This window comes from Emys orbicularis, chromosome 11 (genome assembly GCF_028017835.1).
Source record: "Emys orbicularis isolate rEmyOrb1 chromosome 11, rEmyOrb1.hap1, whole genome shotgun sequence".
Taxonomy (NCBI): Eukaryota; Metazoa; Chordata; order Testudines; family Emydidae; genus Emys; species Emys orbicularis.
Window position 1 is genome coordinate 62,044,130 of NC_088693.1, and position 27,060 is coordinate 62,071,189.

General features: G+C 39.1%; 1 protein-coding gene across 1 annotated transcript in view; it reads right to left on the reverse strand.

The window, feature by feature from the left end:
* Positions 1-1,960: 1,960 nt before the first annotated feature.
* Positions 1,961-27,060, reverse strand: part of NDUFS1 (NADH:ubiquinone oxidoreductase core subunit S1) — a 30,252-nt gene continuing 5,152 nt past the window's right edge. Inside the window, exons 2-19 of the mRNA XM_065413232.1 lie at positions 22,693-22,760; positions 20,968-21,059; positions 17,841-17,948; positions 16,092-16,168; positions 15,424-15,505; positions 15,170-15,300; positions 14,066-14,251; positions 13,363-13,497; positions 12,748-12,862; positions 11,673-11,818; positions 10,802-10,930; positions 8,181-8,310; positions 7,407-7,567; positions 5,160-5,314; positions 4,019-4,194; positions 3,091-3,225; positions 2,838-2,910; positions 1,961-2,358 (exon numbers count right to left, since the gene is read on the reverse strand). Of these exons, the coding sequence (XP_065269304.1) occupies positions 2,267-2,358; positions 2,838-2,910; positions 3,091-3,225; positions 4,019-4,194; positions 5,160-5,314; positions 7,407-7,567; positions 8,181-8,310; positions 10,802-10,930; positions 11,673-11,818; positions 12,748-12,862; positions 13,363-13,497; positions 14,066-14,251; positions 15,170-15,300; positions 15,424-15,505; positions 16,092-16,168; positions 17,841-17,948; positions 20,968-21,059; positions 22,693-22,756 (2,187 nt within the window). The 5' untranslated portion in view covers positions 22,757-22,760 and the 3' untranslated portion in view covers positions 1,961-2,266. The remainder of the gene's footprint in view (positions 2,359-2,837; positions 2,911-3,090; positions 3,226-4,018; positions 4,195-5,159; positions 5,315-7,406; positions 7,568-8,180; positions 8,311-10,801; positions 10,931-11,672; positions 11,819-12,747; positions 12,863-13,362; positions 13,498-14,065; positions 14,252-15,169; positions 15,301-15,423; positions 15,506-16,091; positions 16,169-17,840; positions 17,949-20,967; positions 21,060-22,692; positions 22,761-27,060) is intronic.

Sequence of the window (27,060 nt, forward strand, 5' to 3'; positions counted from 1 at the left end):
TCAAAGCATTTCTACATGTCTCACTGAAACCCACCCCAAAAATCATTCTAAGAGGTAAAAAGCAGGAGGCAAGAAAGAAAGAACAAACAAGGGGAGGAAGAGAAATGATTAAAACATTTGAACACAGTCAGTAGAGCTCTTATTGGTGACTGTTTCAAAGATTATGGGTAGAACACAGCTTTACATTGTAAAGCCATTCACTTGGCATGGAAAGACGTAGGACACTCGTGATCACTTATTTCTGCCCCTTGGTTGTCCATTTACACATGCAATATAGGCATGCAACTCAATGTAAAGTTACCTCCTTTTTAAAATCAGGCTTTAACCATCAGGATGGGGCCTTTCCTAGAGCTGTTTTATTCTAAGCTAACACTACATAAGTTCATGTTCAGAAGATTATCTTCGAATTTAAAGGCTTAGAACTTTTACGAGCTTACATACTACAGGAGCAAGGGATGAGATTTTCAAAAGTCACTTAGGTGACTTTGAAAAATCCCACTCCAGACGAATAAGGCAAGTGTCTCATGATGCAATAGTTTGAGACTTACTACATAACTAACATGGTTTTACCTTTGGCTCAGAAAGAATATAAAGCTATGCCTATAAGGATATGTTTACATGAGGATAAAAGCCCCATGGCATGGCTGCGGCTGGCCCAGGTCAGCCGACGCAGGATCTCAGCGCTCAGGCTGCAGGGCTAAAAATTCCCATGTAGACATTCAGGCTCAGGCTTGAGCCTGAGCTGTGGGACCCTGGGAGGGTGGAGGGTCTTAGAGCTCAGGCTCCAGCCCGAGTCGGAATGTCTACCCAGCAATTTTTAGGGGTTTTTATCCCCCTGTAGCCATACCCTTTGAAAGCAATTAAGTCTGCACATAGCAAACTACAGGATAGGCTACTGAACTTTTTGCCCAAACTGCTGCAAATGCCTTTCAGAGTTTCAAGAACCTTGCCTGTAACAATATTTTGTCAGCCAAGGTACTGGTGGTATTCAGTCCAAGACTGAATTTGAAGTATGCAGAAAGTCACTAACTTGCAATTTTTTTTTTTTTAAGTGATTTCAAAATAAGTTAGCATGCTATTTATTTTTGACACATTTAATGAACATTTTCAGATACTGCAAACTCTCCTTTTTTTACCTTGCAAACTGGCAGCTTTTGGGGCATCTTTTAAGTTGATAGGTTTCAGAGTGGCAGCCATGTTAGTCTGTATCCGCAAAAAGAACAGGAGTACTTGTGGCACCTTAGAGACTAACCCATTTATTTGAGCATAAGCTTTCGTGGGCTACAGCCCACTTCATCCGATGAAAGCCCACGAAAGCTTATGCTCAAATAAATGGGTTAGTCTCTAAGGTGCCACAAGTACTCCTGTTCTTTTTAAGTTGATGTGACTTAACACTTGAAGTCACTCTGAAGCTACATCTTTTACTGCTTCTATAACAGAATGGAGTAATGCAGGGAGAAAAGAGATCAAGTCCAAATTTAAAGTACTCTAGTAATGAGCCCCTTCTCTAACTACTGCAACCTCCCTCATGGTAAATGATTTAGGTTTTGTTTTGAGGGCTTTTTTTTTTTTTTTTTTTTTGTAATTTTCCACTTTTTCTAAATACAGAGCAATTTACCTAAGAAAGGCATCACTGACAGACTGCATGCCATACAGATTTTATTTCTTGCAAGTAAAGTATTTTCCTATCTTGACCAAATGAAAGAATACAATCATCAGCAAACCTATTAGTTCTTAGTGCTGAGAGTTGTAAATGGGTGTATTTGAATGAAGAGAAAGGAGATGTCACTCAGGGTGGTAGTACATGGGTTCTACCTTCTGTACATAACGGTAGAATCTTTGCAACTTCAAGGGATGTTTAAAAGTGTCAAATAATTGAGATTTCCAGATGCACTGGAAGTGAAAGATGAGTTTCCAGAATTTGTGTCACATTGAAAACTTGTTTAAGATTTATGTTTAAATCTTTATTTTTATGCAAGAGAATCACAAGCCATACAAACCATTTACATAGGAAATAAACTGATTTTAATCTACCATGTTTGTACACAATTAATCACTGTACGCATATTCTTTTAGGTCCAGTAAATTGAGTGTTGTGTTTAATTTCCAAGCACACGGATAGCCCCAGATTAGGCGATCTGAACTGTTTTCATGAAGATGTGAACATAAAGTGAACCACCATCAAATAATTGTTTTTTGAAAGTTAGTCATACCAACATATTACTAGAATATCTGATGGATTTTGGTAGCTGTGTGATTACATTCTTCAGCAGATGGATGGCTCTTCTACTGCCTGAGCACCTTCAATGACTGCTTTCACACACTTGGCCATTGTCTGGGATGCTCTACTGATTGGATCTGCAAAGACATTTATTTTGGTGTTGAGTGTTCATTTCAGAACACAACCAATAGACCTACAGAGAGACCTAAAGTCATAAAACCCCATGGTTTACTAAAATCTTCATCTGGGGAATATAAAAAACCCACACGCACTTAGTTGAAGATATAGGACCAAATTCTACAGACGTTAGTCGTACAAGTTTCCATTGATTTCATTGGGAATTTTGGCTGAATAAGGATTAAAGGTCTGTAGTATTCAGCCCTCTGACCTTACCTGTCTCAGGTAAGAACAGTAGGTACAAAGTTTTCCAGACAGAAGCATGGTGCATGTTGGTGTCCCTTTAAGGGGTCCTAATATTCTGGAAGCACCTTTAGAATTAATTAATTATGCATCTGTGTGTTACAATGTAGCTCTAATGAAATAACAGAGCAAAGCTAAAAGAGTGAGATAAGTTAATAAAATTCTACTTTCATCAAGTAAGGCTGTGACCACATACCTGTCATATAGAAATCTCTAATTGTGAGCTGAGGTGGAACAAGAGGGTCAGCAAGCAACTGTTGATTCGCTAACTGCAATGGACAAGAAAGAAGGTATATTAGGAGATTAAGCAGTCACCTGTGAGGCAGGACTGTGTTACCACAGTACTTGTTTGCACTGTACAGCAGGAGAGTGTAGTCAGTGTGTGTTTAGTAGTACATATAAGCAAGCCTCTTACATAGCTTGATGCTCATAGTTTAAATGTTCAATACCTTGGAGAGCTCATTCGCCTGGCTGAAGTAGTTAGCTTGCTCTACATCATCATATCGGACCAGGTTAGGAGAAACTTCTTCCAATCTGTTCCTTACTTGATCGAGGTTATCGTAAGGGAGGGTCACACCAGTTAGCTTTAATAAAAAAGCCACAAGACTCCATCAAATTTAGTCCTCTGGTCAATACATATTAAGTATTTAAACATTAACTCAAACATCTACAATGAAGCAGGAAGAAAAGCTACACTAATTTGAGGAGTGAATGACTAAAGTGGTGGTCCTGTGCTTAATTTGCAACACATTATGTTGATCTCTTGATGCCAGTAATTAAGTTTTCTGAATATTAAGAGCTAGAGTCTGTTTGTTACCCAAGGAAGAGGGGAAGCGCAAGGACAGAAGTGTGGCTTCTCTTCTCCCATGCAAACAGTAGCATCAGATCTCTCTACAGCATTCAGGACAGCACTATAAGAGACTGTGGTTGATAAACCGTATCTCCTAGAGCCAGTTATGATGTGTTCAGTCCTACCCGATGTTATCAGCACACATACTCTCAGGGGACCCACACAGTTCCTTTTCTGGGAAGCAGTAAAGCATGCCCCCAGTCTGTCTTCCTGGTTGCTCTAGGGAATCCTGCCTTGGCTAACAGAATTTGCTGCAGTTAAGAATCATCCATTGTACGTTCTCATAGCATATCTAGAAGCTACAATAATGTCAAAATCTCTAAGTGGAAAACACAATCCCATTTACCCCACAGACATCATTAAAGGCAGTCTTGCTTCATATTAATTCAGTCCCACACATACTTCCATGAGACTTTATACCCACAATCCTGAACACAAATCTGCATTCTAAAAAGATACTGTAAACAGTTTCCAAGCTCCATTTAGATTCTTACTAGAGGTTTCAATTTCTAATATAGTTACAGCACCTCCGAGACGGCTCTAATAATTCTCCAGTCCTCTCTTGCCATGCCAGGAGGTGTTACTGCTACTTTTGTCTGCTGGGCCCTGCCCTCAGTGTTCACATACGTTGCAGATTTCTCTGTGTAAGCTGCTCCTGGGAGAATAATATCAGCCATGGGAGCGCCCACATCACCATGATGTCCTGAGGGGAAAAAAATGGGAAGAGGAAAGTCAAGTTCTAATAGGAAGCTACAAAGGAATAACTATAGGGCATCTGTAAGCATAATTCAAGAGGAATGATGTATGGACACATTAGAACTACTGTATTCCTCTTAAAAAGGAATTTTTCTTCTGAACTTTTGCTCGAGTAAATTTAGTGTTCTGGAACGACTGACAGCCCTAGAGATTAAAGTCCTAGTTGTCTATAATATAAGCAGCCTAGTTGGACCACAACCAGTGTCAAAAATGGAGATTGAACTATCATATCCATTCGATTCTTGGCCTTAGCCGAGACTGCTGTAGGAAAACATGGGTTTCTAGATCAGTAGTTCTCAAACTTTTGTACTAGTGGCCCCTTTCAAATAGCAAACCTCTGAGTGTGACCCCCCCTTATAAATTAAAAACACTTTTTTATACATTTAACACCATTATAAATGCTGGATGCAAAGCGGGGTTTAGGGTGGAGGCTGACGGCTCGTGACCCCCGCCATGTAATAACCTCGCAACCCCCTGAGGGGTTCCGACCCCCAGTTTGAGAACCCCTTATCTAGATCACTGGTAATTACTGCTTTTGTTACACGGACTGGAATGAGAACAGCCTTCCACTAGTAGATTTGACACCATGATTGAGAGGGTAAACCAATTTGTATTTTTTTGCCAATAACCCCAGGTATCCAGTCCATGGGAAGGTTTGTTTTCCTAAAATATGAAATAGTCACTACCCCCTGCAGCAGTTAAATTCAAACATTTTTTTCATTTCCCAACAGGGGTGAGAAGGAGGAATGTCAGTGCTGTGTGAGCACATTAAGTTTAAAAATATTTTGCGCTAAAGCTGATAAAAATTAAAAAAACTTGGAGGGACGAATTTGTCAAAAAGTCATATTCATAATTATGCCCTACTGGTTAGATTGTTTAGGCAGTATTTCTTGAATTATTAGTTCTAGTTACCCTGATAGATGATAATGCAATCCCTTGGCAAATCTTGACGTGTTATGCAACCTGCATCTGCCCCCAAAAGATATAGTACTTTGGGAGGGTTCTTCCGGATTGCATCCACTCCTGGTTTGAAACCCAGATCCAAAGCAGCTACTTGGCTTGCAACCCTGCAAGGACAGACAGACTTATTAAAGTGTCAGGTTCTCTTCCCCCCTGCCCCAATTTCCTTTTCAGCTTTGAAATATTTAAAAAGGGGCATACATCTCAATCTGACATTTAGTCCTTTTAAAAAAAACAGTTAAAAAGTAATGAAATTTGATGAAACATTTCTTGGAAAATACTGATTAGTTGAAACACGCAAAGTAAGTCAGTTTTGATGACTTTTGTTAGGAAGGTCTCTCACATCTAGGTCATAACCAGAGATACACCCCAGTGGTTAGAACACTCACCTGGGACGTAGGAGACCTAGGTTCAAGTCTCTCTCCTGGATCAGGCAGCGCAGGGACTTAAACCTGGGTCTCCCACACATCCCGGGCGAGTATCCAGACCACTGGGCTTTTGGCTATTCTGGAGTGTGGCTCAAAATTGTGTACAAAAAATATAGCAAAAGATCGGTCTTGTCCCAATGTAGAACAAGAAAAGGGTCAAAACCAACATTTCACAACTGAATTCTTATTTTCTAGCCAGCCCTAATTAAAGAGTTTCCGTAGTACACCTGCAAAATGTCATGTTCTCTACATACAGTGTTGTCAAATATATTAAATTGGAGAAAGAAAGAAAAAAGAAAAAAAAAAGGTCTACTTATACACTTATATAATATCAGGTGTTACTTGTAATAATAGGCAAACATTTCACAAAGAAAAACACTATTTTTAAGTTAAGTTGACTCTGTCCCATTAATGCAGCCTTGCATTAATCTACTCACCCATGATGAGGAGGAGATTAGGTTTGCTTTTTTTGTTAACAGGGTAATGCTGGGGAAAATAGATTTAAGCTTGAATGAGTAATTTTTTTGGACAGTTTTGCAGGCTTTGTTAACATTGCTACCCCTTTTGGAAAAATGCACAGCTTGTCCTCCATCCAATGAGCCCTATATGGAATTTCCAAATACTTTGGGTTTAAAAACAAGGAAACTGACCTTTAGACCCTTGAGCCCTTTTGAGTGCCCTCCACCCCATTAAAAATAATAATAATAATAAAAAAAATAGTTACGTAAGTTTATCTGCTATAATTACAAATCCAACTTTTGTTGGGGCACCTAAACTTTCTTATGATTTCTACAGTACGTGTATGGAAGTCTTAATACAGAAGAGACTACCCAAAGATACCTCATACGACATGCCTTTTTAAATGTAGTATTTGGTAAGAATGACATATTTTTGTTTCGCCAATATTTTAATGTGAATTTTCTCTCTTCGCTAGCAGTGTTTTATATTTAATTTATATTCAGCAGACCAAATTCTTCCCTCGTTATACCGGTGTAAGTCTATTGACTTCAATGGAGTTACTCTCCCAAGATTTACACTCGTGTAAAAGAATAACTTCACTCAAGATAATTCTCCTTTATAGACATTGACAAGCAGGTGTTTCAGATTTAAAGTATCTCAGTTACAGTCTTAAGCAGAGAAAGGAATAGATGGAACTAGGGTTCTTGTCATCCTAAGTTTGTTCCTGATAGCAAAAACAGGCGCATTAGCAGGAATTATCTTGATAAGTAGTTGAAAAGACTATCTGGATAATTTCCAGATCTTTTAATATCAAAGTGCAAAAGAATACATCTGGTTAACAGGGGACATTAATTTAGCAGACCACTTGATTAAAAATGGCAAAAATCTTACCTGGAGAACTATACAAAGCAGGAGAAGTATTAATTAACGGTCTTCTTAAGCACTATTGATATTTTGCCTTTCCTCTATGTAAACAGTACTTGCTTACCAAGTAGCACTGTTTGTCTGTATGTCCTGCTAGGCACGATAGTGTATTATATTGTTAACTCCTCTCATATTCTAAACCCAAATTTGCCTCTGTGCTAACAGTCCCGGTGGCTATCTGAAATGCTTGCTAAATCATGAAACAGAGGTTATGGAAACTTTTCTGCTAGGTTATATTGTGTCTCTTAGTTTTAGGTGCTGCTTTATTCCACATATGAGCCTTGGCAGGCTAGAACCCGTGTGTTTGTACTGAGAAGTCTTCACACTTGGCATAAAGAGTTTAATATACACCACAGGTTAGGTAAAGCAGAAAGGCTGTAGAGCGAACCTATGAAGGATGTTCAAAACTTTCCAGTCAGTACCAACTCCACTTTTTGTCCTTGCATTTTGTGCAATGGTGGAAACTGCAGCATGGATAGCTGCTCCATCACTGCGCTGAAGTGCTGCGCTGCCTACCACCACCATTGGTTTTTTGGCCTGGTTAAGGACCTGAGGGGGGAGAAAAAAAAAATCAAACAAAAATTTAAAAAAAGAATGAATTTTCATTCTAAGGCAATTAAATTGAATTTTGGTACAGAACAGGATTTCCAAGAAATGATTTATGAATTGTGTTACAGTAGTATGGAACATGAAAGAAAACAAATCCAGTGTTTTTAAACACCATCCTTTAAGCAAGCAGAGCTGCAGCTTTGAAATGATCAATCTATTTTATCTCTAGCAAAAACCTACAGATGTTGCTATAGCAAAGCCTTATGTTATCTCGGCCAAAGCAATGTTGTTCTGGGCCTTTTCCAGCTAGAAACTGTTTAACTGGAAACAGCAGTGGCTGGAAGGGACAGCTCAGATCACCCAGAAGAGGACATGTGCCAGAGATTTATGATCATGGACATTTCCGTTTCACACATTGGAAAGAACTTTCAAACCTCAACTTTATGTTGAGCATATTAAACAATGTATAGAGAATCCCAGCTTATTAACCATTACTACATCAGTGAATGTTATGAAACTGCCCTCCAAAACAGCTTCTAAACACTGCACCCGTGAAAGATAAAATTATATTCTGACATATCTGAATAGGTACATTATTAAGAAGCATATACACCTTGATGAAGGAGTGTTTTTCTGAAGCAATGTCCTGAAGTATCTGTGGGGAATCTCCCAGATGATCATATGTGTAGGTCAGATCTACTGCACTGCCCACAAGGGCCACCTGCAGATCATTGTGAAGCCAGCTGGAAATATAGCAAGAATAAAATACAGTATAATTCCAGTTATCTGAATTCCATTTATATAGAAATATATCCAAATCCATAGCGTCTCCTCTCTGTAGCCCTACTGATCACCTTGTTAATAACTTCATTTAACCTCTTAGTGCTAATCGATGACTTGGTATCTGCATAGCGGTTCCAAACCACTACCTACAATTACTGAGGCCTGGTCTACACTAGGAAGGTAGGTCAGTATAACTATGTTGCTCAGGGGTGTGAAAATCCACACCCCTGAGCAACACAGTTAAACCAATCTAACCCCAATGTAGACAATGCTAAATTGACAGAAAATTATCCTGTCAACCTAGCTACCGTCTCTCAGGAAGGTGGATTACCTATGCTGATAGGAGAAGCCCTCTGGTCGACATAGGAAGCTTCTTCGCTGAAGCAGTGCAGCTGTGCTGCTGCAGCATTTTAAAGTGTAGACGAGCCCTGAGGGCTCGTCTACACAATCAGTTCACAGCAAGCTGCGCTGTAAGTCTACCCCACACTAGCCTGTCATGGACTAACTGACCATGTGGATCCTGTAATGCACTTTGATCTCAGAAGCAGATGAAAGCACAAACTGTTAATGCACATCAGAACAGTCCACATGGATAGCTAGTCTGCAGTAGGCTAGTGCTGGGTAGAATCGCATGCCAGCTAACTCATTGTTCATATAGCCCAGCCCCAAGACCTAATTCTGTTCCAGCAGAAATAGCAACTTGGCAGGACTAGATCAGTGAAAATGCAATTCAAAATAGCACTTCTGTTTATCTGAATGCCTGGTTATTCAAAAGTTTCAGATGTCCCCAGGCCAATGGGATTGGGCTGTACTGTTAAGACATAGGAAAGCTTGTTAGCCAAATCCAATAAAATGATGATTCTAATGACAAAGCATACTGATGGAATTCTACAGAAGTTCTGTTGTTTTTTTTAATTCTCACCTTTTTCTGCACATGTACGATTTAGTGCAATTTTGTGATTGCCATGTAGATAAGCTTTTTACTATAATTGTTTCACTTCTGTAAAAATACATATTCTGGATTCAGCACACATGTACATGCAGCATTAGGCCTTAGATTTTTCTTTGGTACTGTGATATGCTGTAGTCTCAGAATGCTACTAAATATATTCTTCTGCTTGACCTACTGCTCAGCTCTTAACTGCACAGAGAGTGAAGAGGATATGCAATAGGGAACAGTTCCTGGAAAACTAAGTAACCTATACATTTCTGTGAGGCAGCACTCACCCTCACACTTTTTAGGGATTACCCGCTTCAGTGGGGGAAGAGGGGGAGCAGGCGAGGGGTTCAGACTAGAAAGAAGATACAATCCTCCAGAGATTTCTTTAGTTTCTTGCAGCCTCTCATTACACTAAATTATAAAAAGGCATAAAAAAATTCCACCAAATGCAGTTATAGAGATTTCCCCTTTTTCTATCAAAATTTTATAAATCACCAATTAAAAAAAATATATATATCCCAAAACAGTGAGGAGGATTGGCATAACGACAAAACCTACCAGGAAACTGAGGTTTGCACATTTTAATTGTACATATTTCATAAATTTGCAAAAATGGGTATGTTTGCCTCTCTCTAAAGCACTTAAGGTGTTCTCCCCCCTAGTCAAAGGCAACTGATAAAACAATTTTGAATCTGGCACTATTATTAGGAGAGTGGAACCTATTGCTTTACATTAAAAAAAAAAAAAGTGTGAGCAAAAGCAAGTGCAACTCAAGATAAGAGATGTTGCCATTTGTGGCTTACTTGACCCCAATCAATTGTTGACCAGTTATAGAAAATTACCAGGGCATATTAATAAGATATAGGATTTAGGTTATGTAATTTTTCTTGAATCCTCTTAAATTCTATAATTTAATATGGTAAATTGGATGAACTATACAACCGAGTTACCTTTAAAATCCAATATATATTTTTCCAAATCAAAATGGATGAAATTCTAAACTTCATCTGATTGAAAAACATTTTATTTTCAAAGACAGATTAATCACTTATTCCTATTTTCCAAGCAATGAAGTCAACTATATCATCACTTCTTACAAGTCATCAAATCACATTTACTACAGCAACAATAATTTTAAAACTTCACTCTGTGTACTGATAGTGCTAAGCAGTGTCCTTTTAGGAATTTACTTCAATAACCTTCTATAAAAAATAAATCTGAGGATTTTTTGTTAGTCTGTTCTTCCCTTGATGCATGTGAACTCCCATTAACGATAAGAGGGAGTTAATTGCATATAATCTATGCAACGAAGGGGGAGGGAGGGAAAAGACCCTGTTGTCTGCATGTGTGCGCGCGCGCACACACACAAAACTAGGACTACATCCTGCAAATGGATCTGCCTGAGTGAATGCTTGCACCCACAGAGCCCCACTGCAGTGGTGTACATGGGTGGCTCTAGCCCCTACTTTGTAAGTAGGGATGGACTACCTCATCTCCATAAAGATACAAACCTCTTTCTAATTCTAGCATTAAACAGGGGTGCCTCAAAGCGTGGATTGGTGCCAACCAGAAGCAGGACATCTGCTTCCTCCACTCCAGAAATCTTGGTATTAAGCAAGTAGTTAGAGCGTAGGTCTGTGCTATAATACAAGAACACAAATAAATTATCTTTATTTCAGAAAAACAGGAGGAGTGGGGACAAGGAGTTGTAAAGTCAGTAGCAGGGATGACTATGGAGTGAAGTAAAACTTAAATCTCCAAATTATTTTTTCAGACAGGAAAAAGAAAGAGCATGCTCAATGCTAATGATACTAAACCAAATCCAAAACAAAAACACACCCACCTACAGATGGGTAGCCGTAGGTTACTATAATGTAGATATTTTCTGCTGTCTACCAATATAAGATGCTCTCAGCCTTCATAGACTGTAAAATGCAACTTCATTGCTAGATTTATGTCGATACCAACACAGAGTATTATGGCTACCTTACAGGTATAGTTCTCACAATAGTACACAAAAGTAAAGCTGGCTAAAGAGATCAGTTTATAGCAGAGTAATCTAATGGGACGGCAAAAAGCTATTGTACTCTACTACTGAACTGCGGTTGTCCCATATTTATCAGATTTGCACCTCTATTACCGTAGAAGCTACTCCTCCATCCACTCTAACGTGCAGACTCAGAACTGTAATATTCTACATGTGGTCTAGTATTCTATTTCATGTCTCTACGCTGGCAGATTTCAGAATGAAATGATTCATAGTTTATCAATATGCTATGGGCTACTGAACAATTCATAAGCAAAATCTCTAAGAACGTATTAATACTCTCTAATTGGAAAACATAATTAAGAAAAGTATAAACTTTGCCTGTGTTATCTCACCCAGCTCCAGCATTAGGGAAGACCTCTTCAGTGCACAGAGTGTCAGAGTTTACTCTATTCAGTAAGTCTTTTAGAGCTACCAGTGCTTCTGCATCCACCAGTCCTCCTGCAATCGCAGCCACATCCTTACCTTGGACACCCTGCAGCTGTACAGAGAGGAACAAGATCTGTCTGACATATCTATAAGTAACAACTGAAAACAAGCGCTCTCGCTCTCACCCACACACACTCAAATGATAAGCTATGAAGCAGAGACAGCATCTGAGAAAGTACAGATAGCATCTGTAAAAATGAGATGATGACGCAAGTCAGAATTTTGACTTCTTTTCATTTTTTAAAAAAAGAAATAAAAAAACCCTGCAGTTTAGTAGTAGACAATTCCTCCACCACCACCACGCAAAGTACTCAAAAACGAGAACAGATAAACAAAGGTGTAAGAATAGATACAATTATTAAAGAACAATGAAACATTCATGCAGTACAACATCTTAACAGCAGAATTAGGGGCACAGAGAAAGCTTTAGACCAGATCTACCCAATCCACAATGTAACTGTTTTGGGAGGTGGGGGAATGGGGGAAGATAGCATAGTTTAATTCCATGAAAAAAAAAAAAAATCTTCAGATATACACTATCTCGGTAAATAGATTTGGGAATAGTCACTTCCTCGTGAATTTCTATAGGAGTAGTACAATATCTTATTTAAATTAAAACTAAGTTAGCATAATTGGCAGGAGAAAAATTAGCCTCATATAATCATTAATGTACAATCTAATCTAGTACCTTCCCTAAAAAACATAATCCAGAAGAAGAAAAAACAACAACCCACACTTGAACTCAGAGTAATTTTTTCTGAATTTCTTCATTTCCTATGAATTTTGGTAAGTGGAAACAAATTGTCTTCTAATAAGGTATAATTCTCCAAAATTATTCTTACAAAGTAAGACATTAACAGTAGATGGTTGTCTCCAGTCTTCATTATTTGATTTCCTAGGCTTCAGATCAACTGGTACAGTAATTTGCCCTGCTGCACAGAAGTATTATAAGAGAGAGAGAGACATGCAAATATTTCTTACAACTCCAGCAACACGAGTCAGGGCATCTTCCCAGGAGGTGTAAACAAACAGCCCTTCTTCATTTTTGACCATTGGTTCAATAAGCCGCTGGCGTTTCAAACCATCATAAGCAAACCTGGATGAAGAAAGCCAAACCAGCACTATTAAAAACACTAAGAGGAAGATGCGCTTTTATAGTACAGGGAATATCATTAATTGTGAGGCAGAGGTCTACAGAGTGAGTGAAATATGACCAAAACCACAGCAGCCTTTGGTTTGGATATCCCAAACAGTTGGAATGAATAACCTATCATGATACAGACTAGTAAATTACCCAAAAGTTGAACCTTTTTAATGGAAATAAAATGAATGTTTCAACTCTCCCCTTTCAACATATAAAAACAAAATTTGTCAGTCACAAAAAATTTAAACATTACTACAGTCATGGACTACAAAATATAAAATTCTAGTGCATGGGTTGGTTAACATATATATTTACAGTATCATAAAAAGAATTATCAGTTTGCCAACAATGCCTTTAAAATACCAAGTGTACAACTCAGAGGTCAGTGCTATAGTCAGTATTTTTGGTACTCTGAAAATGCGCATTTGAAAACAACACATATATATTGGTACCTTGTTTTGTCAGAGATCCATTCCTCATTGATATCTTCATGCAGTCTTGGCAAAATCCTCATCACTTCTCCAGTCCTTGTGCTCACCACAATGTTACTTCCAACGGCATCAAGAACATCAATGGACTCAGTCTTTCTGTGGGGAGGAAAAGGCACAGAAACCTACAACTCATGCATTGTTAAGCGATTGTTCAAAAAGCAATAGAAGTCTTTAGTCAAAGGTCACAAATGCTGTATGTAGGTTTCCAGCATTATCAGATATAACTAACATTAAAGGTTTGTTTCCTAAGACATATTGTAAATCAGCCTTTCACCAGACACTGGACTATAGAATTTGATCTTTCATTTAAGCACTGTATATTCAACCGCTGGCACAATTTAGGGAGACCTGGAAATCTGAGACTATTCTGATCCTCCTGCCTCCCAGATTACTAGAGATATAAGCATACGTAATTTAGAATGACCAACATCTATAGGATGAATGTACTCCTCAATTTAATTGACTTGGTATCAATCAAAGTAACTCAATTGCTTAATGAATTCAATCAGAGACGCACACAAAACCAAAAAAATTAAGTCTGTTACAGCACTTTCAATTTCTCTTACAATAGTAGCATAAATATTTACGGTGGGTGAATATTAAAGAGCATATGAAAGATAAACAGACATTAACTTGCATTCAATGCATCACTTAAAATACATACCGTGTCTCCCAGGGACGGGCAGTAAAGGCATATGGCTTGGAGGTGAGGGCTCCTACTGGGCAGATGTCAATAATATTGCCTGATAACTCAGACATAAACATTTTTTCAACGTAAGTGCCAACTTGCATCTCGTTTCCTCTGCCTGTTGTTCCCAAGTCATCTACCCCTGCAATCTCACTAGCAAACCTGTTGGATGCAAATAAAGTGTAAAAACTGAAATATGTGTATCAATATTACATGTTTTTAATTCTTAATCTTTGTCTCTTTCAGTATCAGTCTCTGGAAGAGAAGACATACCTACAGGAAAAAAAAAAAAAAAAAAAAAAAGGACAGGCATCTAAATAGATTAGAAAGTCCCTATGTACGTAGTACAATGATTCTAATAGTTGGAAATAGTAAAAAGCAATTATACTGTGTTTGTATAAACATGAAGACGTATCCAGCAGCAGTTCACATATAGGAATACTAGCTTGCTATATTTCATTGGGGTGGGAGGAGAAAGATGATTCAAAGAACTGGCAACTGGTTTAAGGGAGTTTGATTATCAGTATGAATACAGCCAAATTAAGCAGTAACCAGAATTTCTCAGAGTTTTCTCTGCCTATCTTGTGTGTCTGATCCATACCTAGATAAAGTTCAGGTTCAAATTGAAGGATGCTGAAATCTAAAAAGCTATCCTCCTGAGATTTTAGTCTCAGACTGCTGTCACCTTGAGTCACAATCTTGGGACAACGGCTGTTTCAGACTACAGTTTCATACAAACCAGACCTGAAGAAAAGGCCCCTTCATATTTTGGGACCTGTTCTGGAATATAAACCACAGGGCTGGCTCTGAATTTGGAGTTTGATTCCATTTTCTTGCTTTGGCCATCTCTAGTTGTTATTGTCTGACAGTTATTTGGTGGTTTGTGAGAAATCAGTTGGTTGTCTCCATCAGACACCAACATGTCTCCTGGCACCTTGGTTGCAATCTCACAAGAGACAAAGGATTGAATCCATTGGTTTAACATCTTTCATGATGCATTAGCAACAATCAGTATTTTAAAGATAGATTCTCCCCCGTTATATTTTCCATTGGAGAGAATACTAAGCAGAAAGACATTACCTGATACACCGAGTGCACTGTATACACCGAGTCATAATTGTTTTGACTAGTGGGCCAATGTTCTTGTCTTCAACTGCACGTTTTCCCTCTAAAAATCTACTCCTATCATTGCCAAACATCATTGACTGGTCCTAGAATAGGTAACAGAAAATAGTTGAACCCATGTTACTGAAAAATGTAGTTTCACTGAAGATAATTAAAGAGACAAATGTTAGTAAATAAGAAGTGTAAAATAATTGAACCGGGCTTTGTACCTGGAGGTCACACTCTCCTCCCTGATCACAGATTGGACAGTCCAATGGGTGGTTTGCCAGCAAGAACTCCATTACACCCTCTCTGTTGGTGTCAGTAGTTACAGAGTTAGTGTCACAATTATACAGTTTTACCCTGCAGTCTAGACTATGAATGGTAGACAAGGCCTCCAGAGCATTAAAAACAGACACTTGTGTCATTAATCACTAAAATGCCAATTTGTGTTTAAAAAACAACAGATTGGTCTAACTGAATGACCTGGGTAATAGTAATGGGAAATGGGCCTTCATCTCCAGGTTACCGTTTTGCGTTTGCCACAGATTGTAACAATCAAATGGTTATGTAGTAGCCCAGCCACATCACAGCACCAGGATCATCACTACCACCCTTGTTAGCATTCTCAGCCAAGAGACTGGGAAGAATTGCATGGACATGGATTTATTTTAAAATTTTAACTAGAAAGTAAACTCTCTCTCTACATACAGTTTTATAGTATACTGCAAATAAAGTTAAAAGCAGTACTTTAAGTGCCTTTATTTAAAAATTAAAAAAAAAAAAAAATCAAAGCTGAATACTGCACATTTGTTAAATTAGGCAATGTAACTACAGACCACACAGCCTTCTCTTCCAATAATAAAATAAGCAGCTACATGAAGTCAGATGTGGATACCTTGCTTTCCTGGACTTCTCAGAATTTGTCAGTATGTTCCAACCCTTCATTACTGGCATTGCACAAGCAGCTACTGGCTACAATCATAATAGGAAAATGCGTCAAGAGATCTCCTCTTACAGCAAAGAGTGATTTATTCATACATGTACTGGTTATTAATCTAACATCTTATAGAAAATATAAACATATTTGCCACAAAACTCAGAAAAAACTACCCAATATAAAAACATAATTGACTTTGGTTTTGAAGTTTTTTCTCCCATTCTTTTTGAGAATCTGTGACATAAGTGGTTAACTTTTGCCATTATCATTAGGACTTTTGATTTAATTAGTGGGTTTAACCTATTTTGTTCATTTTTAAAAGAAAAAAGTTACACTGCACCAAAAGGAGAGAATGCAACTCTGAAAAAGGTTCTGCTATTGACACAGGGCTCAATCCTGCACCACTGAAGTCAATGAGGGTTTTGCAACAGACTTCAATGAACACATAATGCAGTAACACATGGGGCTAGTAAATAAACTGCCATTTCAGTCAGGGACAAAGTTGTAGGCCCCAATCCTTCAGTTAGATCCATGCAGGGTCCAGGGCAAGTTCAGGGCCCTAGTTTGTAGACCAAATGACCACCTGCAGCTACAGTGTGAGTTTCGTAAGGTAACAAAGTATAAACATATATTTCTGAAAGATATACAACAAAGTAGTGGTTTTCAACCTGTGGTCTGCAGACCCCTAGGGGGCGAAGACTATGTCTAAGGGGTCTGCGAAAGGTGACTACGAGCTGGTCTACGCTAAATCGATGCAAGTTATGTCGCTCATGGGTGTGAAAAAGACGCCTCCCTGAGCAACTTAAGTTACATCGACCTAAGCACTGTCCACACTGGCGCTGTGTCGATGGGAAATGCTCTCCCGTCGGCAGAGCAGGTCTTCACCAGATGTGCTACAGCGGTGCAGCCGTATCGGAGCAGCTGCACCGATGTAGCCTGGTAGCGTAGACTTGCCCTATGAAAATAAAGTGTCAGATGCCAGAAAAGGCACTCTTGTTTCTCTAATCAGTCAAAACAATGCAAATACCCCCACCTACAGGTCAAAACCTAGAAGTGATGTTGTTACCACAGAAGCCCACAGTTTAGCGCCCTTTCAAATGCAGGGGTGGCGCTGGGGGGAGGGGAGACTTGCGAGGTTATAGCCACGCCAAAATTTGCTTTGGGCCCCACATCCCTCCCCATAGCAGCTGCCACTCTCTGGCCGCCCTGCTCTGAATGCATGGAGAGGGACAGAGCCTCGTAGTAAGGAGGGGCTAAGGCCCACATCAGTTCCCCCACCGGGAAGAGGTTGGCACCGCCCCTGGTCAAATGCCGTGCCGAGCGTGTACAACATTTATAGCTTTATTCTGTTCAGTCAGTTTTCAATTTAAGACTTCTATGACAGGGGTCCACAGACCACATGTTGAATTTCCAATGGGGTCTGCACCGCCATTCGAAGTTTTTTAGTGGTCCACAAATTAAAAAAAAAGAAAAAGAAAAAAAAAAAAAGGTTGAAAACCACTGCAATAAAGCATTGCCATTCTTTTACAAATGGACGTGACGTTTTGGGGTGGAGATAAATGCAGAAAAATAATCTGCTTGCAACATCCACATTATAACTCCAGATTATATGCAAGTTATTTTGCAATTACTCACTCTCCAAGTTTTCAGTAGATTTCTGCAAACACTTATAAAATAATACAATTTCAGTACAGAAAAGATACATACCTTGGGTGCTTTCTCTATCTCTACAAGGCACATCCTACAGTTTCCCGCAACAGACAATCGATCATGGTAACAAAAGCGAGGTATCTGCATTCCAACCTTTTCACAGGCCTAGAAAAGGAAGAAACAAAGAAAATTAACTTACAGAATTACTTCTTATGACCTTGGTTCAACTGAATTTTCAATTCTGAAATTTCTCAAAGAATGAAAGATTTGTTTTGGTTTTCACAGAGTGTGTGCTCAGTGTATCTCTTCGGCTTGTGCAGGGTTAGTTTCAGAAGTTTGCCTGAAGGGGAGAGTGGCAAGTCAATAATAAATAAATAAGGGGCTGGGGAGTAATAGGAAAAAGCAGGTTAAAAAAATTGGGCCCAAGGAGAAAGTGTGTTAAGAACTGTAGTAATAAAAAGAATATTTGTATTTTGTTGCTCTGCAGTAACAAACTCACAAGAAAGCAAGCACTATATCAAGAAAGGTACATGGGAGGAGAGCTCCAATAAGACTTATAGGAAGAAAGAAAGTAAGAATGAATTTGGAAAGAGGTAGAAGATATGAAGTAAAAAAAATAACAGGCATAAGAAACCCCAAAACAGTACAATGACATGGATGTCCACTATAATCTCACTGAGTGCCCTAAAGATTATAACGGTTCAAAGTGCCACCTCACACATTCACAGAACAAGCAAACCCTGAGAAAATTTAGTAAGGCTTTTGACGCAGTCCCAACATGACATTCTCATAAGGAAACTAGGAAAATGTAAATTACATGAAATTACTACAAGGTGGGTATAACTGTTTAAAAACTGTATTCAAAGAGCAATTATCAATGGTTCACTATCAAACTGGGAGGACATTTCTAGTGGGGTTTCACAGGGATCTGTCCTGGGTCTGGAACTAGTCAACATTTTTATTAATGACCTGGATAATGGAGTGGAGAGTATGCTTATAAAACTAGTGGCTGACATCAAGTGACTTTGGAGGACAACATTAGAATTCAAAACAACCTTGACTAATTCTCCAATTTGTCAACAAGATTAAATTAGATAAAGACGAATGCAAAGTACTACACCTTTCAGGAAGGAAAAATCAAATGCACAAATAGGGACTAACTGGCTGGGTAGCAGTATTGCAGAAAAGGATCTGGGAGTTGTGACGTTTTGGGGATCAACCAGACCAGTAAGAGGTTCTGTCATTGCCTGCCCTGTAACGCTGGTATGCCTTAATGCTGTGCTCAGATCCCTGACACCGGTAGTCTGCCCACAAGCACACGGTCTCACCCTGGATTACATCAGCCCTATACCTCGCATGGTAACACCAACAGCTTTCCAGTCCAGAGTTGCCCCAAATCCATCCTCTCTAAGTTCTTAACGACCAGACACTCAGACAGTTCCCCTTTGGTTCGTCACCCCAGAACCAGCTCCCCCTATTATACCAGCTCACTTTGGGATACACACTCCATATAAAAAGCAACAGAGGGTCCTGTGGCACCTTTAAGACTAACAGAAGTATTGGGAGCATAAGCTTTCGTGGGTAAGAACCTCACTTCTTCAGATGCAAGCCTTGCATCTGAAGAAGTGAGGTTCTTACCCACGAAAGCTTATGCTCCCAATACTTCTGTTAGTCTTAAAGGTGCCACAGGACCCTCTGTTGCTTTTTACAGATTCAGACTAACACGGCTACCCCTCTGATAGTTGACACTCCCTATAGTTTATTTAATCGAAAAGCCACATATTCAAAGATTAAATAGTAAAGGAAAGCAAACATATACAAGTTACACAGAAAAAAAAAAAAAAGATGCAATCTCATGTTTCACACTTCTATATTGTATTAGAAAAAGGATTTTATCTAAGTTACCTATTGCCTTTGAACAGTTCCCCAGCATAACCCCAAGCACAGTGGTGTGCAAATTGTTCCAGTCACGCTCCCCCTTACCATTAACAGAATCTATCTGTGCCGCCCTCCCACCCCATTACTGCACAGCCAAGGCTTCCTCAGCAGCGGAGCTTGGGCTGAAGGCAGAGCTGGGGAGGGGGGAAAAGCTGAGGCTAGAAGCAGAGCTGGGCCTGGGGGCATGATGCTTCCTCTCCTCCCCCCCCCCACCTCACTGCCTCCCCCCCCCCCCCCCGTGATAAATCCTATATTTACACTGTAAATAGATTACACTGCCACTAGATGCTGCAGTGGTATTCAAAAGGGAGGCAGATGTCACTTTATTATTATTAATTAATTAACATGAACTCTTGGTTCATTGTCAACTTCCAAAAAAGAGTCTCACGTCAGTAGAGCAGAGAGATAAAGCTGATTAAGCAGCAATGGAGCCTAAGAGAAATACTGCATTGGGCTATTAGCTGGGAACTGTAAAGCCACAACCATTTTAATGTAACTTGCATCCAAAGGCACAATTCTGCCCTCTGAAATGAACCCTGGCTGCATACTTGATGTGCCATTTCTCCATAGCTGGTCCCTTCTTATTGCTCCTAAAAAGTTAGTTTAGAAGTCTACTTGAAAAGCTGGCTTAGTGGCCCAGCTACAATGCTAAGCATAGCCTTGAAAAGTTTGGATCCCATTTTGACTTCAGACGTTTTTCCCCCTCAGACCAGGAAGAGGGGAAGTGCGGCAAAGGCATGCATAGAGTTCTGAGCCATAAGAGCTGGGGCAGGAAGGGAAGCTATATCTTGCATACCATTTAATTAAGTATAGCACAGAGGGCTCTCAAAGAGTCCTGTTCAGTCCACTATAAGAAGAGCAGTAGCCATATAAAGCGTGGAAAGACAGTGGGTGTGACCCATATTCTGACAAGGACACAAGAGCCACCATAACTGCTCTACATGCACCATCTAGAATTTAGTTAAAGCTTGTCTGAATCTATTTACAGCACTGCAGTAGTTATCAATTTGAATTCCTCCTATGACACCTTTCTTTCAGGTCAGATTTTGCTCTCTCAAATGTAAAGCCACTAGAAGTGATCATCCCATATTAAGTTCTCTGGTGGGTAGCAAAACCACCTATACAGAAGTGCCATGAGACACACAAAGTGTTCAGTTACATGAAGTGTAACACAATGACAAAAATATACTATTACAAAGGGGGGGGAGGGCGAGGTAGTCAGATACTGGTCCAGAATTTTTTCTACCTGAAGCACTGTGGTTCCTGGTTCTACGAAGACAGGCTGCCCATCAACGAACACCTCTATCACATTGCTGGCTGCTGTAGTGGTTGTACGCACTAAAAGATGCAAGAAAAAAAAAACCTGAGAATATAAGTCACTGCTAAATGTGACATGCAGTATTTTTGGTCTCTTTACTCTAATTGGTTGACCAGAAAGGTTAACATCCAAACCTGTGCTCCAAAAGACTAATAAACATTTTATTAGTCAGTTTTCCACATACTGGAGGCTACTTTAATTAAGAAGTTGACATCTAGATATCCTGGTGATGGGCACCATAAAAATCCATAGACGGGATTACTGCAGGCAAATTTCTTAGATGATGCTTACTAATGTTTTGACAGTTATGCCGCCTATTATACTAGCTATATCAAGAATAAAACAAACAAACAAAAAATATAACCCTGATTTCCATTAGCTTATCTAAAATTCTTATTCCTCATTGCATCTCATCTAGCACATTTGGCATTGTTATGTCTTCAACCATTATGAACTAGGATGCAACCAAAAGCTTAAAAAATATTATTTCTTCAATTGATGCAGTATGTCTATCAAAACTCTAGATATAGGATCATTATGTAAAAATACATATCACAATAATTAATCTAAGTTGACCATTTCAAAACCACCACCAAACAACAACAAAGTGGATATTCCCTAGGGCTGGTATCACTTGTGAAGCTCAGTGAGATGTTATTTCTAACATGAGAGAAGAAAAGTACAGAGAATAGCTGATGGCCAACTTTTAAAAGCAAATTAATCATAATTCATGTGTTTTCTTTTGAGCTATCTTTCACATAAATTCACTAATAAATGCAGATTTAAGGTATAATATAGCTTTATCCCCCACAAAATGGCTTTTTAAATGCTTGCCACATAAAATATTCAAGTGTGCTTTCTTTTTGCTTTGACAATTGCATTGTTTTTCATATGGCAAATTATGGTTTGTTTTTTTTAAAAAGTCAATGTGGCTAACATAACACACCTGTAAACATTCAGACATTCAGACTGCTTAAGTGGCTTAGCATTTCTACATCTCTCATGGAATGTCAATCTCTGGATACTCCAGTGCATTGTTAGTGGTCTTGCGGAATGAGGGAAATTTTAAAGGACATTAGTACCAATCACAGTCAGGACATTCTTCTTTCACATGATTCAGAGTAGCCCTAAATGGGAGGGAGCCGCAGACAGGGCATTCTCCATGAAGGCCCCTTGGCTGTGGAATTCACTTCCTTCTGGGCTCTTACGAAGCCAGACTTCTTGTTACATTCCAGCCATACCAAAAGTCCATTTTTTTCTCCTCAATGCATTTGGAAAGCATGCAGGTTGAGGGGTAGAAGGATTTTATTGTTATGTTTGTTGGCAAGTTAATGTTAATAATAAAGGGTAGAGTAGTATGAGCAACTTATTGAAGGATGTTTCACATTATTTAACATTGTTAACTTCAGGATATATAAAAGTTTCCATAGCCTAAGATGGGTGCTTATAGTTATTTGTATTTAGAAAAACAACTAATAGCTAGTACAATCCAAACCCCACCAGCAACAAGAGCACTATATGAAACCCAGAGAATGGTAGGAAATTTGTGTAATAACCCCAATATACAATGCCTTCTTTACGTGCATTGTGTCACTCTGTATAAGTAGGGAAAGGCTTCTCATGCACTTGTGTATAAAATGCAGGCAGACTCACCACATCCTTTGGTGGATTGAGTGACACCAGCTAAGGCCCTGCGGACAGCAGGTAATCGCAGCATGGTGCTGAAAATTAATACAAGAGAAGTTAGTGGGTTAAATTTTAGCAATTAAGATCTGCCTGATATTTCTATGATGGTGGATAAAAATCAATAATTTTAATATTTAAATTAAATACAGACTTACTTTAAAAAGTCAATCTAATTAAGTATGAAGTTAACATCTATGTTGGCCTAAATTTATTATATATTATATTTAAATTATTTTAATTTAAATTAAATACAAAAAATAATAAGCAGTATCTTTGTGCCAAGTTTTAAAGACAGTAAAACAACTGAACTGGTGGAAGTTGCTGACTAAGCATCAGGAACCAGAGTTTGTTGAAGTGCTACCCCAGCTTTTGACAACAGTGCCTCCTTCTGCAGGCACATTTTTTCATTTCAGTTTGTTCAACTAGCTCAGTTCAATGACTAGTGCACTCAAAGTTAAGAAAGCAACTGGAAATTGTAAGAGCAGGCAAAAAATTTTTCTTCTTCCAATCTATGAATAAATATTAGATGTGAGAATGAGATCTACTAGTCCTAAAATCCTGAAGAACATGGTGTCCAGAAACAATCAATTCAATTCACTAACTACAGATAATACTTCCACTATTTAATGAAGTTAGTATTAAATGCAAAACAAGTTTATCAAAACTTTTTCTCTTAAAATTAAAATATTTTTGTGACTGATTTTGAATTTCCATCCAAATAGAGCTTGACAGAAACACTATCTAGTAAGAAGTTAAGTGACATAACTGCTTAAATAAATGTGTATCGATATAGTGTATCCTGCTGGATAGCAAAAAGAAGCAACAAATTTAGTGTAAAGGCTATATTTAGTTGCAAATCCGCATGTTTTAACAGTTACCAACCAATAAGAATCAACTTTGGGGGGGGGGGGAAAGCAACTAAAAATGCAAATACAAAACATGATTAAAATAGACGGATTTAAATCAAAATCTGCTTGCTGATTTAAATCGTGATTTTAAAGGATCATTTAAATCAGCTTTAATTTAAATCAATCTGCCCTGATTTCTCCAGATCTTAAGTTTTTAATTTGTATGCAAGACTGTTCCATACAAATTACAAAAACTTTTGTATCATATGTCCAAAGCGATGAGTAGATGACAGCACCAAGAATTCTTGAGTTCTAATCCTGGCTCTGACAATGATTACTTCCATAGCCTTGGGCAAATCAATCACTCAAGCTCAAATTTTCAGGTGCCCATTAATTCTGAGAGCCTAACTCAGCACAGCCTAAGGCTTGATTATAGAGGGTGCTGGGCATCCACCATAACTCCAGCTTAAGTCAACGAGAGTAAAAAGTGTGCACTGCTCTTCTGAAAATTGTGCCCCCAAAACTGAGGCATTCAAAGTTAATGAACATTTTTGAACATGTGAGCCCAAGAGATTTAATACAGGTCACACTGTGAATCAATAGCAAGGATGGATATAAACCCAATGTCTCCGGATTTCCAGTCTTGTACCCCCACCAACTGGTCAATGCTGGCTCCCTATTCCAAACTAACAGGGAGCTATCAAAATAAGAGTGTTTCCATTAGCGTGCATGTCACTTTACAGAAAAAAAGTAGAATGACAAAATCTCTTCCATAAACCGCTCACAGTCTAAAACATATAACTTTAACAAAGCAAATGACAAAAGAACAAGAAAAAAAAAAAAGACTGCTCTTGGAAAAGCATTATTTGCAATTAATTGTTTCTGATGTGTTGTTTTTAAACTGAATGTTTGTTTCTCCTTAGTGTCAGTCTGAATTGGGCTCCCCCAGCTTTCTAAATACATATAAACATCTCATTGTATTACCTAACTGCAAAATAGTTGGTCTGTAGTTTGGAGTGACTCACTACCCTCATAACAAAGCTATCCTCCAAAGCCAAGGAATTTGAAAGTTGAATGGGGTCCATTCTTTTATGAAGAACGAGAGTTAAAAAAAGGGCTTGGCTACATGGCATCACAGTCTGTGGTACCATGTAGACAAGCCCTCAGAAGCTAAGCTATGAGACAAGATTCAAGTGATCATAGGAACTTGATAACAAGAGTGAAGAGTATTTCAGAGTTAGCATGTAACCCATTTTATTTTTCCAAGGGGATGAAACACTGTTGCAGTACTAAAATGGACATTGTCCTGATGACAGGTTCTATATTCGACTTCCTCTTTTTTCCACATATTTGCAAGTCCATGGTATTTCTTTGTTTTCCTGCCCTACAACAAAACACTTCAAAGTTGTTTTCTAAGAGCCGCTTGCTTATGATGAGCAACCCTACAATTAGGAAGTGTGTGATCTTCAGAATTACTATAAACAATTAATAGAAAAAAGTTAATGAGCAATCTGTGTGTGATATATATAAATATACACACACACACACACACACACAAAAACCCCATAAGAACTGAAAGCAAGCCCAATCCTACTCTCAACGAAGTCACAGCGAGTTTTACCATGGGAGTGGATATGATGCTAAGCCCTTATCACCACATACAGTGGAACTACTGCAAAAGAATATTGCCTGATTACAGACCAAAAATTATATGATTTTTCAAATGATCAAAGAAGACTGTTGGAGGAAGTATTAAATTATGAATTACTTACTAATCATTAATGATTTTTCAGAAACAATATTAATTAAACACCATCAACTTGATGCGCTTCTGTCTTATCTAGTACTGTTAGAAGCAGCACTTATTACTGTAAAGCAATGAGATCGGGGAAATATTTTTTTCTCTTTAGCTTGTTTACTTAGTGAATGAGACAGCATGGGACTCTGTCACAGGAGGAATATCAACCTACTTTTAACTTTTTTTGAAAACGGACTAGATTTCAATATGGTAGATCTTAATGTCTCAGGCTATGCACTTAAAGTTTGATAGCTGCATCAATAGCTTATACAGCTACAGCACTTCCTATTATTTTGGAAGGAGATGAGAGGGGGAAGAAGCTGGAGAGTACTAGTCTATCACTCCCCAAAAGTTTCAACAGCAGAGCTACCCTCCCCTTCAGCTGGTGGGCTGCGTGCAAATTGCTCTGAAGCTAGTCAACAAATTTTGCTCTAAGCATCTACTGGAGATCACTCAAAACCACAGAAAGGCACTCTCCCTCTCCCCACATGGATTTACTGGGCTGCCACAAAACTGTCAGTCTCTGCTGGTTTGAGGAGTGTGGGCAAGAAATTAGGCAATGGACCTGCTGTTCTAGACTAACTGGACTGGACTCAGAGAAACCAATCTAAGAACTAATTATTTAAATTTGTTTAATACTCTATAGAAATTCAGTATTTCAGAGGCTGGAAGGTTCCTCTTCAGTGTAAATACCTGAGGCCTTGGCTACACTTGCAAGTTACAGCGCTGTAAAGCCTCCCCCAGCGCTGTAACTCAGTCCCCGTCCACACTGGCAGGGCACTTACAGCGCTGTATCTCCCTGGGTACACCGCTGCAGGTACTCCACATCTCCGAGAGGAATAACAGCTGCAGCGGAGTGGCTACGACTCACGGGTGTGAGTGTAAACGCTTGCAGTGCTGTACTAATCACCTTGTCGAGTGGCCAATCCTCTCCATTGTTGTGACCGGCTGCAGGAATGCAGAAGTGCCGGTTTCAAAGCTCCTACCACAGAGAAAAGCAAACAGTTTGCAGCTTGCTTTGAGTGAGTGAATGAATGAGCAGGGGGCCGGGAGTTCGGAACTTGCAAAATAGAGAGCGGACATGCTCCAAAAAGCACTCTTTCTCCTCCCACACTCCCTGTCACAATCCACCCCACCCCACCCCCGTTTTGAAAAGCACGTTGCAGCCACATAAATGCTGGGATAGCTGCCCATAATGCACCACTCCCAACACAGCTGCAAATGTTACAAGTGTGGCCACACCACTGTGCTGGCAGCTGGCAGTGTGGACAGACTGCAGCGCTTTTCCCTACTCAGCTGCACGAAGACAGGTTTACCTCACAGCGCTGTACAGCTGCAAGTGTAGCCAAGGCCTGAGGCAAGTCCAAGACACTCACTAGCCCATTACAAAGTGAAAGCACAACACTGCAACCTGAAACGTAAAGAAAAATGATGCAAAACTGAGGCTTGTTCTACACTACAAATTGTAGTCGACATAAGCCACATTAGGTCGATTTAATCATGTATGTGTTTACACTACCAAGTCCCTTCCGCCGACCTAAGTGGCCTGTAAAGTCTACTTCTGTACTCCATCCCCGCAAGAGGCATTGCGCTTGATTCGACATCCATGGGTTGACATGGGGATAGTGTAGATACTGCGTTGTATAATTTGAATGAATTGGCCTCTAGGAGGTGTCCCACAGTGCCTCC